This window comes from Triticum urartu, chromosome 4, assembly GCF_003073215.2.
Source record: "Triticum urartu cultivar G1812 chromosome 4, Tu2.1, whole genome shotgun sequence".
NCBI lineage: Eukaryota > Viridiplantae > Streptophyta > Magnoliopsida > Poales > Poaceae > Triticum > Triticum urartu.
Genome location: NC_053025.1, coordinates 444,006,094 through 444,022,136, shown reverse-complemented (window position 1 = coordinate 444,022,136; position 16,043 = coordinate 444,006,094). Strand labels below are relative to the sequence as shown.

The 16,043-nt window shown below is 41.8% G+C and overlaps 1 protein-coding gene across 1 annotated transcript; it reads right to left on the bottom strand.

Moving 5' to 3' along the window:
• Positions 1-1,405: 1,405 nt before the first annotated feature.
• LOC125553922 lies at positions 1,406-2,419 on the bottom strand. The gene has a single exon (XM_048717573.1). The coding sequence runs from the start codon at positions 2,335-2,337 to the stop codon at positions 1,819-1,821; it is 519 nt and encodes a 172-aa protein (XP_048573530.1). The 5' UTR covers positions 2,338-2,419; the 3' UTR covers positions 1,406-1,818.
• Positions 2,420-16,043: the final 13,624 nt, after the last annotated feature.

Here is a 16,043-nt window from a genome sequence, read left to right as displayed (position 1 = left end):
TGTGTCCGGTCTCCCGCCAAGCCCCATGGTTTGGTTCCGATTTGTGGGAAAGCCTTGGTCTGGACTGCTCCGTGAACTGATGGGTCACGCCATTGAATGGCTTGCGGAACTCGGACCGTGCGGTCCGGACTGCTCCATGAACCGATGGGGGACGTCGTTGAATGACTTGCGGAGTCCGGGGCCGATGCAGACAGTTTGAGGATCCGTGTTGAAGATGCCCTAATGTGTTTAACTGGATTGGTGATGCATCTAGCCCATGATTGTCAACTTGGTAGTCCTATGAGAGTGTCCATTCACTAAAGAAAGCCTTCTCTTGATCGAAGGAGTATATTGGTCTCATGGGCGGCCTTAGGCTAGTCATAGTGGGAGTAACTTACCTAGTAACATAGCGCATCCCGAGAAATTTTTGCTTATGTGACATGTAGTTAATGAGAAGTGGTAACATAATATGTTACTATAACATAGCACTTTCCAAGACAAGATGAGTCTACAAACTCATTAATAAAGTCCTCTATGACACTACTACTATATTACTTTGCACTATAAATGTAGTAATTTAGACTAGCTGGGGCTTCCGAATGTGTTTCAGCTTCCGGCTTTTGATGTTAGGCTTGGGTGAGTGGTCTGGATAGTGACCCAGCTAGCACCCCTTCATCATTTTGGATAGGAGTAGCGGCATATGTTCCCAAGATGGTGGATTCAGGCACATTGTTGTAATACTTTGTAAGGTCCTCGAGAATAATCAATAAAGTGGCCGTATGCATCTCCCAGATGCAGAGGCCGGGGGGTCATCCTCCTTTTCTAAAAAAAAAATATATAAGTTACTACCCACTATGACCAGCCTTATTACTACTCTCTCGGCCCACACATACAAAGGAGTGCTTCCATGGAGCTGGACGCACTGGCACTGGCACTTCCCTTGCCACTTGGCAGAGTGTTGAAGGGTGGCTTCTCGTGCTCACTTGGGGCTAGAGCCGCTTCACTGTTGTTTAACCTGAGGTACAGCTCATACCACCGGATGTCCGGACGTGACGGAGAAAAAGCTCCCCTTGTTTCATGCCTGCATCGGACAAAAGCTTTCGTCCCCTTCCATACAACTCGACGCAATTTTGCGACTTGTTTTGACTGATTAGCAGCAAGTTCTAGACAAGACCAGTGGAGACCGAGACCCTATTTGGATTAGATGTATATATGTTTCGTGTGCTCCGGTATTTAGTTCACGCGGCAGCTAAATCTGAAGAAGAAAATATGGGAAAGGGATGAGCCACCCGCAAAAACCAACGGGAACCTGCCGTCGTCTGGCTACTGATTACCGTGCGATTCAGGAAGTTTCCTGGAACCTATACGTACACAGGAGTATAGCTCATTGGAGGATGCATCAGAGCTGAACAACGCACGTAATATATCCTGACAAGATGGACAACAATATTGAAGTTTCTGCTGAACTTTTCTGGCTTCTTGTCATTACATCCGTAAAAAAAGCTCTTGCAGTCTTGTTTTCTGCTTCTCCTGTTCTCTCTGCCATCGAGGGCAACCCAAACCCAGCTACTCTCGCTGCCTTCAAAGCAGCCCGATCTGGCCGGCAGTGAAAAGAGCTGGAAAAACACCGAGAGAGTGAGAAAAACTACCAAGGGAGAGGCAGCCGGCGGCGATCGCCGGCCTCTCACCTAAAACTGGACGACCCAACGGCCATCACCGCCCACCACGTCACGCATGGCTACGCGGCGCCGTTCGGTCGTCCTTGTACGTGCACGGTACACCGTGCACAACCAGACCAGACCCGTATGTACAACAGGGACCAAGCTAACACAGCAGATTTCACTCGAGAGCTTCTTCCGGGATGATCTGAAGATGCGGCCGCCACACCGTCGCGCGGACGCTCCGGCTGCGCTTGCACCTGGCCTTGCCCTCCGACAGCACCTCCGCCAGGTAGCTGTCGCCGGCGCCGCGGTCTTTCGTCACCTTATTAGCGCCGGCGCCGGCGCCCGCACTGCTCGACACGCTCGTCGGCTTCGACGTGGACGATGACCGCACCTTCTTCTGTTGTGGCTGCGACGACGGCTTCCTCTTCTTCTCCGGCACCGACGAGGTCGGCACCAGGAAGTAGAAGCACCCCCGCTCCAGCTCCGAATCGGGGTCGACAATGAGGATCCGCCGCGCGCCGCCCTGGGAGCACGGCCGGCTCACCACGTGGCTGGGGTGCGCCGCCATGACCTCGCCGGCGGTGACCGGGCGCGAGTACTCCTCGATGTGGCCGTTGAGGTGGACGATGCGGATCAAGTCGAAGGAGCCGCAGGGGAGGACGCAGGCCAGGCAGCACCGCAGGCTGTTGCCCATGCTTTCTTGGCTTCTTGCCGGCCGGCGGCTAAACGTTGCTTGATTAGCAATGGAAAAACTCTCCCTGCTGGCTAGTCTTGCGCCTTACTTTGGCTCTTGGGCATGTCTGTGTGCCACTGCCTTTATATAGGTGAGAGGTTCCAGTTGTTGCACAAGTGGAAGGGTTCTATTGTGCAGGAAAAAAATGTAACAAAGTAGCAAATTTATTTCTCTAAAAATATTGTTATATTAATTCCTCTAAAAATAGTTGCATATCAATTTCCCTAAAAAATAGTGCTACTCCTTCCGATCCAAATTAGTTGACACAGCTTTAGTACAACTTTATACTAAAGTTGCATTGTATTAATTATCTAAAACGGTATTAATTCCTCTAAAAATAGTTGCATATTGATCCCCCTAAAAATTAGTACTACTCCCTGCGATCCAAATTTGTTCAGGCAGCTTTAGTACAACTTTAGTATAAAGTTGCGTCAATTAATTCAGATCGGAGGGAGTAACATTTTTTTTCAAGAGTGAATAATTTGTGCCTCAAAACAGCCCCTGCTCCCTCGGTTGAAATTATGGAGTAGTGTATTAGGTTTCGTTGGAATAAGCCTTTTCCGGACAATTACACTATTATGATATAACTTTCGTGATAAGAAATCATAACCACAAATGAGTACTTTAAAATACAAATGATATCAACTTTATGGCGCATAATTTTGCAAAAGAGAACTTTATATCACACATGTGTGTATTAATATAGTAATTGTTGGTCAAATGTTTATCCTAACGAACTCTAATACACTAGCTAATTTGGAATGGAGGGAGTAGTATAAACATAAACTCGTGATCCATTATCATAGGTGTGTGGTTATTTTGAAACTCCCGCTTAGGGGTGTATATATACCCTAGAATATTTCTACTAAGACTTCAATACGGTTAATATACAGTTCCCTTTTCCAGAAACTATAAACACAAATACTTCAATGCATCACTTTGGTTGTAATCTTTTGCATGTGATGCTGTGATGCCTAAAAATAGTTAAGAGGGGCATAATATAAAATTATCTTGCAAGACAAATACAACAATATTATTCTTACATGCTGAGTCTATGATTTTACACATATCAGTGGACAAGGTTTGATGGGTGCAGCAAAATTATGCGCTATATTGAGGAGTATACACTATATTACTTTGGGTATTGGACATACATTGTTGAAGGAAAACATAGCACCAACATATTTGGGACAATTTCAAGACTCTCCTACGTTAGTACTCCCTCTATTTCTGTATACAAGATCACTTTGTTTTTCATGTCAAATTTTGACTTCTAATTTTGATGAACAAAATATGGGTTATATGTCATAAAAAATATCATCGGAAAGTTCTTTGAAATGTGCATCCAATGCCATACTTTTTGTGGCATATAACTAACTTTTTGGTTGTAAAATTAATGACCAAAGTTAGAAACAAAAATATGAAGTGTTGATATAATTATGTGGCCGGTATGATTTTACTAGACTTAATTATGTGGATGATATAATATTACATCTAGATTGGTAAGAAACTATGTTTTTTTGAACATGATACAGACGCAAACACTCATATATATATGCGCATACACTCACCCCTATAAATGCACATGCACACACCCTATCCTTATGAGCACCTCCGGCAGACTAAGCCGGGATATCATCTTGAGGGTAAATGCAAGTACCGGGACTTGAACCCTGGTGGGTTGTGGATACCACTGTCCACCTAACTATCCAACCACAGGTTGGTTCGCGGTAACAAACTAGTAATGCCCTAATTTCTAGGGTCAGTATGGACTGTGCACTTCTTGCAAATAAGGAAGTAATAATGATGCCATTAACCTCAGTGGGATGTAAGGAAACATATAAAAGCACTAACAAATGGCTTTTTATCTTCTGTTTCAAGCTTCATGGCATCGAGTAGCTTTCTTTTTCTTCACCAAGATTGATTAAGTAATTGGTCTCAAAACTTAACTGAATACAGTAAAACATGAACCAATAACTGTTTTAAGATACACAGGCAAAAAAATGCAAAAAAGTAAGTTATAACTAGACTAAAAAATCTTGTTTGTCTCTTTGGAGGTAATTAACTTGGAGTCCCTTGAAGAACTTGTTTTGTTTCGTACACGATAAGATGGACATATTTTTGGATGCAGGCACAAACTTCATCCAACAACATGCGTCTAGATTTTTTTAAGAGAAAATTAATGTGCAACATACAGCCATTAAGCATGGTGTAAAAAATGACCTTATATATTGCAACGTGGCGTCCTGTAATTTTTACGATTTGAAGGCCCTCTCCCAAGTTAACTAGTGTTTGGTTATATGAATTGGCTAGTTGACCGCTCCAGATGGCGTCTAGAGCCTTCTGGGCAATTCTCCACTAGATCCCTCTACCAGGCCTTTGCCCCTTTGCTTGGACATGAGGCGCTCACCATCATCTGGGAGATCCGTCTCCCTCTGAAAATTAGGATCTTCTTGTGGCAATGGATTCGAGGTCGCCTTCCATCCGGCGTGGATGTCCTGAAACGCAATGGTCCCGATGATGGACGTTGCCCGCTTTGCGGGCCTGAAGAGGACTCGAACCATATATTCTTCTCCTGCGTGTCCGCGCGGTTCCTCTGGAGTTTTTTCCGCGAAATAGTGGGTGGAAACTGGGACCACAACAACTTCCCCGCTCTCTTCGCCGAACTCCAGGCGATCCCAACCTCGATGCGCCACATTAGGTGGCTGGCCATTGGGGTGCTTGCCTGGACGTTGTAGACTGTTAGGAATAAACTTGTGATTCAGCGTATTCTCCGTTGTCGTGCTACTGACGCTTTGTTCAAATGGTCTGGTTACTTGCAGATTTGGTGGCCGTTTAGCCGTCCTAGGGAGAGAGACGCCATCACCTCCATCATCACCCATCTTCGTGCGATGGCTCTCCGGATGGCCCCACCGCTTCCCCCACTACCACCGGAGCCGGATTAGATCGTCGTCACCTCGCCACCGCCACCTCGTTTATGTGTTGTCTTGTCGTGCGCCTTGTTGGGTTTGTTGTGCTGTGCCCACAACTGAACTTGGATCTGTGTGATTGTGTGTGACTGTTGGACCTTGCCTGCGGTGGCATTGTGTTTGTGTGTGGATTGTTCGGGTGATACCTTGATACCTCGTGCTTGGTGGTTGTTTTATTTATAAAGCGAAGTAAAAGCCTTTTTAAATAAAAAAAATTGGCTAGTTATTATCGACTGATCCGAGAGAAGTGGCATGTTGCATGCCCTTCCGAAATGATTAGCGGGTAAGTGATCGAAGTGTACGTTGTTCATGAATCCGTACAAAGAGAGCTCTTGTGCCCATGGCCATGGATCGGAGTATGTGCGTGTACATAGAGATCTTATAATCTGTGTGAAAAGGAGAGCTTAGTAGCTTCAAACCCCAACCTTATCATCGGATTAATTTTTCTGGGTTCCGGGGACTGCTTCTTTTTTACTCCCTTTGACTTGAACTCTACTCTCTCAAGGCATTCATTCTTTGAACTTGGATGCTAAAAGAACTGCATTCTTTTCAATAAATAATATATTGTAGTACATCCAAGTTGCCCTACATTGTGGGGGTTTACATTGCTTGTTTTTCGTTTATTTCCCAATATAATACTGCATCTCTCACTAATACACTTTCTTTGGCAAGCTGTTTTAAGTTCTCGATGAGTTTTGTAGTACTACACTGGACGCAAAATTGGACATGCTTTCAGTCCGGGAAGGCTTCTTGCTGGCAAGACCTTGTTTGCCCAAAGAAAAGGAAAAAAGGACAAGACCTGGACAGAGAGTACGTACAGGACAGTGTTGACTGAATGTTCATGCACGAAACGTACGTAGAAGACATTCACATTGTCTCCCTGTCTTTACTTAAACTCACGAGAAGAAGGTATTTGCACCTTGCCGGTTTATCACAAATATCGCAACAAAGATGATGGCTTCTTCTTTTTTCTGAAAAAGAGGATAACTCGGACTCAACTACAAATCTGACGTTAGATTTTAGGCCATGACAAATCAAACAATTCATAGCAAATTATGTTCTTCAAGGATGACAAATTTAGTTGGCGGGCATGATAAATCTGTCTAAGTTCATATTTTTGTCAGAAATTTGTCATGCTTGCAAACTAAATTTGCATCATTACGCCAATATAAATTTCTTCCATGAAAAACGTCAGATTTGCCATGCCTAAAAATCTGCATCAAAAGATGTATACAGCCAATAGCCATATACTATTATTGAAGAAACAAAACCCTCCATTAGAAGATGACGGCTTCTTGGCACAAGGTAAGGCTAAGCAACCGAGACCTCATCACGAACAGCAGGAAAATCATAAACGCAATGCCTCCTCGAGGTGGCTAACCGCCGGCGCATTAGCGGAGGGCCTGAGAAGAAGGATCGCCACTGTAAGATGTCGATCGGGCGGTCTGCAAGCCGGGGACATGCTCGTGACAGCCCTCCACCCTTTGGGGGTTTCTTTCTCCCCCGGTATGGGACGCAGCAACGCCAGTCCCATGTGTGCGATTAGAATACCTGATCGCCGATGTCAAAGTTGCGTGTACTTTGCCACTGTTGGCCGACTGGCAGCTGCATTGCTTGCCACTAGGTGAGGATGCCTTGTACAGTATATGCACTGCTAGTACTAGAAGAGCAATGATGTGAAAAATGTGCTAGACATGCATGCTGATCTTTTAAAAGTTGTGCAAGTTTGATCCAGCTTTTGTGAATGGGTTGAACTTTATGTTAGTTTGTGCGGTGATGAAGTTGTACGTCTTGGTTCGCTTTCCCCTAATCAGATCGGATTGTTCAATGATTAGGTGGTACGTAGAGTGTGTGGGTCCGTGCATTGCCGGTTTAGATGTGATTGAAGGGAGCATACTTGATAAACATGATGAACTAATTAAATTAAAATTCTGGTAAGGATCATATAATGTTTAATCTTATGTATCTTTTGGGGAATGATCCTATTTTATGGATTAACTAAAAAATACATAAGATTAAAGATACTAAAAATCAAACTATAAAGATCCTAATAAAATCAAATTTAAGACATACTAAGATAATTTGAAGTCTTCTGGCAAAAATAGATAATTTAAAGTCCGTTTTGCCACAATACAGTTACGATCTATCGAGGAAATGGACCCCCACGTCGCTCCCACACAGGGCGGCTCGGGCAGAACCCTAGAGCCGCCACCTCCCTCTCCTTGGCCCCTGCTCACCCCGCTGTCGCCGAAGGATGCCGCCAGTCAAAGGTAGCGCGGCTAACGGCAGTGGCGGGCAATCATCCCCGAGCGCGATTGGCAGCGGCAAGGCCTCTTCCTTCTCGCGTGGCGGGATCTTTGGTTGGAGTTTCATGGCGGCCTTGGACGACGCGGCTCGTCTGGCGGAGTTGGACGCCGAGGCGCTGGCCCCGGACTTCTTCGGCGACTTGGGCGACCGTTGTGGCCGCGTGGGCGGCATGACGCCTGGTTCGGGGGTCTCGGTGCGGTCTAGCCCCTCATCTCCGCGTGGTGTCGGTGGTGGTGGCGGTGCCCACTGAGTTCTCCAGCCTGCTAATCGGGAGTCGACGGGCGGCGGCGTGGGATGATGACCCACAAGTATAGGGAATCTATCGTAGTCCTTTCGATAAGTAAGAGTGTCGAACCCAACGAGGAGCAGAAGGAAATGATAAGCAGTTTCCATCAAAGTATTCTCTGCAAGTACTGAAATAAGTGGTAACAGATAGTTTTGTGATAAGATAATTTGTAACGAGCAACAAGTAACAAAAGTAAATAAGGTGCAGCATGTTGGCCCAATCCTTTTTGTAGCAAAGGACAAGTCTGGACAAACTCTTATATGATGTAAAGCGCTCCCGAGGACACATGGGAATATCGTCAAGCTAGGCTTCACCACGTTCATATGATTCGCGTTCGGTACTTTGATAATTTGGTATGTGGGTGGACCAGTGCTTGAGTGCTTCCCTTACTTGGACAAGCATCCCACTTATGATTAACCTCTATTGCAAGCATCGGCAACTACAACAAAAGTATTAAGGTAAACCTAACCATAGCATGAAACATATGGATCCAAATCAGCCCCTTACGAAGCAACGCATAAACTAGGGTTTAAGCTTCTGTCACTCTAGCAACCCATCATCTACTTATTACTTCCCAATGCCTTCCTCTAGGCCCAAATAATGATGAAGTGTCATGTAGTCGACGTTCACATAACACCACTAGAGGAGAGACAACATACATCTCATCAAAATATCGAACGAATACCAAATTCACATGACTACTAATAGCAAGACTTCTTCCATGTCCCTAGGAACAAAATTAACTACTCACAAAGCATAAACATGTTCATAATCAAAGGGTATTAATATGCATATAGGATCTGAACATATGATCTTCCACCAATTAAACCAACTAGCATCAACTACAAAGAGTAATTAACACTACTAGCAACCTACTAGCACCAATCCCGAACTTGGAGACAAGAATTGGATACAAGAGATGAACTAGGGTTTTGAGATGAGATGGTGCTGATGAAGATGTTGATGGAGATTGCCCTTTCCCGATAAGAGGAGCGTTGGTGATGACGATGGCGATGATTTCCCCCTTCGGGAGGGAAGTTTCCCCGGCAGAACAGCTCCGCCAGAGCCCTAGATTGGTTCCGCCAAGGTTCCGCCTCGTGGCAGCGGAGTTTCGTCCGAGAAGATGGCTTATGATTTTTTCCCATCGAAAGACTCCATATAGCAGAAGATGGCCACCAGGGGGGCCCATGAGGTAGGGGGCGCGCCCAGGGGGGTAGGGCATGCCCCCCACCCTCGTGGGCAGGGTGTGGCCCCCCTGGTGAAGTTTTGCTCTTAGTATTTTTTTATATATTTGGAAAACATCTTCCGTGAAGTTTCAGGACTTTTGGAGCTGTGCAGAATAGGTCTCTAATATTTGCTCCTTTTCCAGCCCAGAATCTCAGCTGCCGACATTCTCCCTCTTTATGTAAACCTTGTAAAATAAGAGAGAATAGGCATAAGTATTGTGACATAATGTGTAATAATAGCCCATAATGCAATAAATATCAATATAAAAGCATGATGCAAAATGGACGTATCAACTCCCCAAGCTTAGACCTCGCTTGTCCTCAAGCGAAAAGCCGAAATTGAAAAATATGTCCACATGTTTAGAGATATAGGTGTCGATAAAAATAAAATACGGACATGAGGGCATAATGATCATTCTTAGAACAACAACTCATATAATTCTTTGTCATATAATCTCTAATGCTAGAGTAATAATTCAATCACAATATCAAGTATGAATCATAAACTCTATTGAAAACTAACAAACTATAATATCAGTCATTGAAGCAATTGCAATTTATCATAACACAAGAAAGAGCCAATGTATAAGAGCTTTTCAGCAAGTCCACATACTCAACTATCATATAATCTTTCACAATTGCTGACACTCACGCAATACTTATGGGTATGGAGTTTTAATCGGACACAGAGAAAGATAGGGGCTTATAGTTTTGCCTCCCAACGTTTTACCTCAAGGGTAATGTCAACAGTAATAGTTCATGAAAACTCACATCCAATTAGCCATATATACCAGGATCTTTCCAACATATTGTGCTTGACAAAGGATAAAATGTAAAAAGGAAGGTGAAGATCACCATGACTCTTATGCAATGTAGGAGATAAAAGTAAAAGATAGGCCCTTCGCGGAGGGAACAGAGGTTGTCATGCGCTTTTATGGTTGGATGCACAAAATATTAATGCGAAAGGATGTCACTTTATATTGCCACTTGTGATATGCACCTTTATTATGCAGTCTGTCCCTTTTATTACTTCCATATCACACGATCGTATAAAGCTTATTTCCTCCACACCAATCAATCATACATATTTAAAGAGCAATTTTTATTGCTTGCATCGATGACAACTTACTTGATGGATCTTACTCAATCCATAGGTAGATATGGTGGACTCTTATGGCCAGACTAGTTTAAGGGTATTTAGAAGCACAAGTAGTATCTCTACTTGGTGCAATGAATTTGGCTAGCATGAGGGGGAAAGGCAAGCTCATCATGTTGGAAGATCCAAGACAATATAATTTATCTCAGATGTAAGAAAACATAACCCATTACGTTGTCTTCCTTGTCCAATGTCAACTCTTTAGCATGTCATATTTTAATGAGTGCTCACAATCATAAAAGATGTCCAAGATAGTATATTTATATGTGAAGACCTCTCTTTCTTTATTACTTCCTATTAACTGCAACGATGACCAAAACTGTGTTTGTCAACCCTCAACAACTTTTATTCATCATACTCTTTCTATGTGAGCTCATTACTCTCCATAAGACTCACATGATCTCTTTGTTTCTTTTTATTTCTTTCTCTTTTCTTTTATTCACTTAGGATCATGGCAAAATAATCAAGCCCTTGACTCAACACTAATCTTTATTATATAGCTCACGGACTCGATTACATAGGAGGATAATAAAGCAAAACTCATAGCTAGATCACACTAAGAACTTTTATTCTATTAGATCAAGATATTACCAAAAGGATCGAACTAAGAAAAACGGTAAAGATAAAAGTTATGGTGATACGATACCGGGGCACTCCCCCAAGCTTGGCAGTTGCCAAGTGGAGTGCCCATACCCATGTGATTATGTCTCTCTTTTCGGGGATGGTGATGTGATGTTTTTGGCGATGATGCCCCTCAAGATACGATTCTCCTCCTCAAGCTTGTTGACTTGCTGCTTGAGGTCCATTATTTCCTTTCGGGGTTTTCCTGTAACAGCCAAAGCTCCCTGCACCCAAGGGTGTTGCATAGCTGCGGGAGAACCAGTGACACTCTTTTTCATATTCTCATAAGAAAGAAATCTAACATTGGAAGGGATAACCGAGTTTGGAATAGTTGAGCTCTGCAGTTCTCCCATTGTGAATCCAGCTTGGAGGCGGGAAGTGACTTCTTGATCCTCTTCCATGGCATCTATCCTCTTCAAATCAGCCTCCATCTCTTCCTCTGTTGCTGGCCCAAAGGGGTCAACATGATTGTTTGTCGTTGATCTCGGTGCCGGATGAGACACCCGGCTCTCCCCGACTGACTCTTGCGAAGACATCCTGCTCTAATCTGCAGCAGCAACAGCTCGAAACACAAACAGGAGATAATTGCGTGATACGGGAATCAAAACCCCCGGGAGATTATATAATGAATTTTTACCGACCAAAATATGTGTCATGTATGAAAACGGAGTCCAGAGAGCACACGAGGTGCCCACGAGGTAGGGGGCGCGCCTAGTAGGGTAGGGCGCGCCCTCCGCCCTCGTGGAGGCCTCGTGTCCTTCCCGGACAGCTTCTTATTTTTCTATTTTTCTAAATATTCCAAAACGGAGAAATATTGCCTTAAAAACTGTTTTGGAGTCGGTTTACTTACCGCACCACATACCTATTCCTTTTCGGAGTCTGAAACGTTCCGAAAAGTGTCCCTTATGTATTCCTCTGGGGTTACGGTTTCAATAACATTGGTTTCAACATTTATGGGATTACCTGAGATATAATGTTTGATTCTTTGACCGTTCACCACCTTTGGATTTGTGCCTTCAAAGTTGTTGATTTTTATGGCACCGGAACGGTAGACCTCCTCGATAACGTAAGGACCTTCCAATTTAGAGAGAAGTTTTCCTGCAAAAAATCTTAAACGAGAGTTGTATAGCAATACATAATCACCTACATTAAACTCACGCTTTTGTATCCTTTTGTCATGCCATCTTTTAACTTTTTCTTTAAACAACTTGGCATTTTCGTAGGCTTGGGTTCTCTATTCATCAAGTGAGCTAATATCAAATAACCTCTTCTCACCGGCAAGTTTAAAAATCATAATTAAGTTCTTTAATAGCCCAATAAGCCTTGTGTTCTAGTTCGAGAGGTAAGTGACATGCTTTTCCATAGACCATTTTATACGGAGACATACCCATAGGATTTTTATATGCAGTTCTATAGGCCCATAATGCATCATGTAGTTTCTTGGACCAATTCTTTCTAGACCTATTAACAGTCTTTTGCAAAATTAATTTGAGTTCTCTATTACTCAATTCTACTTGCCCACTAGACTGAGGGTGATAAGGAGATGCAATTCTATGATTAACATCATATTTAGCAAGCATTTTACGGAAAGCACCATGAATAAAATGTGAACCACCATCAGTCATTAAATATCTAGGGACTCCAAATCTTGGAAAAATAACTTCTTTAAGCATTTTAATAGGAGTGTTATGATCAACGCTACTAGTTGGAATAGCTTCTACCCACTTAGTAACGTAATCAACAACAACTAAAATATGTGTATAACCATTAGAGGAAGGGAAAGGTCCCATATAGTCAAAGCCCCAAACATCAAATGGTTCAATAACAAGTGAATAAATTCATAGGAATTTCTTGACGTCTACTAATATTACCAATTCTTTGACATTCATCACAAGATAAGACAAACTTAGGTCATCCTTGAAGAGAGTAGGCCAATAAAAACCAGATTACAGTACCTTATGTGCAGTTCTATCTCCAGCATGGTGTCCTCCATAAGCCTCGGAGTGACACTTGCGTAGGATCTGTTCCTGTTCATGCTCTGGTACACAACGTCTAATAACACCATATACTCCTTCTTTATAAATATGTGGGTCATCCCAAAAGTAATGCCTCAAATCATAGAAGAACTTTTTCTTTTGCTGGTATGTGAAACTAGGTGGTATAAACTTAGCAACAATGTAATTAGCATAATCAGCATACCATGGAGCAGTATGAGAAGCATTTATGACATTTAATTGCTCATCGGGAAAGCTATCGTCAATAGGTAGTGGGTCATCAAGCACATTTTCTAACCTAGACAAGTTGTCTGCAACAGGGTTCTCAGCTCCTTTTCTATCAACAATATGCAAATCAAATTCTTGTAGCAAGAGAACCCATCTAATAAGTCTAGGTTTAGCATCTTTCTTTTCCATAAGATATTTAATAGCAGCATGATCAGTGTGAATAGTTACTTTAGAATCAACAATATAAGGTCTAAACTTATCACAAGCAAATACAACTGCTAAGAATTCTTTTTCAGTAGTAGTATAATTTCTTTGAGCATTGTCTAGAGTTTTACTAGCATATTGAATAACATTTAGTTTCTTATCAACTCTTTGTCCTAGAACAACACCTACAGCATAATCACTAGCATCACACATAATTTCAAAGGGTAAATTCCAATCAGGTGGCTGAACAATAGGTGCAGAAATCAATGCTTTCTTAAGTATTTCAAATGCTTCTACATAATCATCATCAAAGACAAATGGTATATCTTTTTGTAATAAATTAGTCAGAGGCCGAGAAATTTTTGAGAAGTCCTTAATGAACCTCCTATAAAAACCGGCATGAGCAAGGAAACTTCGTATACCTTTGATGTCCTTGGGACATGGCATCTTTTCAATAGCATCAACCTTGGCTTTATCAACTTCAATACCTCTTTCAGAAACTTTATGCCCCAAGACAATACCTTCATTAACCATAAAGTGGCACTTTTCCCAATTCAAGACAAGATTAGTTTCTTCACATCTCTACAAAACTCGATCAAGGTTGCTCAAGTAATCATCAAAAGAAGACCCATAGACGGAAAAGTCGTCCATGAAAACCTCGCAAATCTTTTCACAAAAGTCAGAGAATATAGCCATCATGCATCTTTGAAAGGTAGCAGGTGCATTACATAAACCAAAAGGCATACGTCTATAAGCAAAAGTACCAAAAGGGCATGTAAAAGTAGTCTTTGATTGATATTTGGCTGACACATGTATTTGAGAGAAACCAGAATAACCATCAAGAAAGCAAAAATGTGTATGTTTGGACAATCTTTCTAGCATTTGATCGATAAAAGGTAAGGGGTAATGATATTTTTAGTAGCCTTATTTAATTTGTGGAAATCAATTACCATTCTATAACCTGTAATTATTCTTTGAGGAATCAATTCATCTTTATCATTAGGAACAACAGTAATACCTCCCTTCTCAGGGACACAATGGACAGGGCTTACCCACTGACTATCAGCAACGGGATAAATTATACCTGCCTCAAGGAGCTTTAGTATCTCCTTTCTTACCACTTCTTTCATTTTAGGATTTAGCCGGCGTTGATGATCACGAACTGGTTTAGCATCTTCTTCCAAATTAATTTTATGTTGACATAGAGTGGGACTAATGCCCTTAAGATCATCAAGAGTATACCCAATAGTAGCGCGGTGCTTCTTCAGAGTTTTCAATAATCTCTCTTCCTCATGCTCTGAAAGGTTAGCACTAATAATAACAGGATATATCTTTTTCTCATCAAGATAAGCATATTTAAGAGTATCAGGTAACGGTTTAAGCTCAAACACGGGATCACCCTTGGGTGGAGGAGGATCCCCTAGGATTTCAACAGGTAAATTGTTTTTCAGAATAGGTTCATGTTTAAAGAATACTTCATCTAATTCCCTTCTTTAATTCATAAACATATCATTTTCATGGTCCAACAAGTATTGTTCTAAAGGATCACTAGGAGGTACGGCAATAGAAGCAAGACCAATAATTTCATCCTTACTAAGTAATTCTTCTTCACGGTGTTGTCTACTGAATTTAGAAAAATTAAATTCATGAGTCATATCATCTAAACCGATAGTAACAACATCTCTTTTGCAATCTATGGTAGCATTAACAGTATTTAAGAAGGGTCTACTAAATATAATGGGACAAAAGCTATCTTGTGGGGAACCAAGAACAAGAAAATCAGTAGGATATTTAGTTTTCCCACACAAGACTTCAACATATCTAACAATTCTCATTGGTGAAATAGTATCTCTATTGGCAAGTTTAATTGTGACATCAATATCTTCCATCTCAGCAGGTGCAATATCATGCATAACTTCTTTGTATAAGGAATAAGGTATTGCACTAGCACTAGCACCCATATCACATAAGCCATGATAACAATGATCTCCTATTTTAACAGAAATAACAGGCATGCCTACCACATGTCTAGGTTTATCTTTATCACGGGGTTTAGCAATTCTAGCAATTTCATCACAGAAATAAATAACATGCCCATCTATATTATCAGACAAGAGATCTTTAACAATAGCAATATTAGGTTCAACTTTAACTTGCTCAGGAGGTGTATATGTTTTAATATTGCTTTTACGAACTACAGTTGAAGCTTTAGCATGATCCTTTATCCTAACAGGGAAAGGTGGTTTCTCAACATAAGAAGTAGGAACAATAGGATCATTATAAGTGATAGTCTTTTCTTCAACTTTAATAGGTGCAGCTACTTTTACTTCTATGGGAGGATGATATTTAAACCACTTCTCCTTGGGGAGATCAACATAGGCAGCAAAAGATTCACAGAAAGAAGCTACTATCTCGGAGTCAAGTCCATATTTAGTGCTAAATTTACGAAAAATATCGGTATCCATAAAAGATTTAACACAATCAAAACTAGGTGTCATACCTGACTCCTTACCATTGTCGAGGTCCCAATCTTCAGAGTTGCGTTTAATTCTTTCCAATAAATCCCATTTGAATTCAATAGTCTTCATCATAAAAGAGCCAGCACAAGAAGTATCAAGCATGGTGCGATTGTTACCAGAAAGTCGAGCATAAATTTTTTGAATAATCATTTCTCTT

What these genes read in the sequence shown, in the direction of transcription:
- LOC125553922 (XM_048717573.1), bottom strand. Translation starts at nt 2,337, where the DNA reads ATGGGCAACAGCCTGCGGTGCTGCCTGGCCTGCGTCCTCCCCTGCGGC.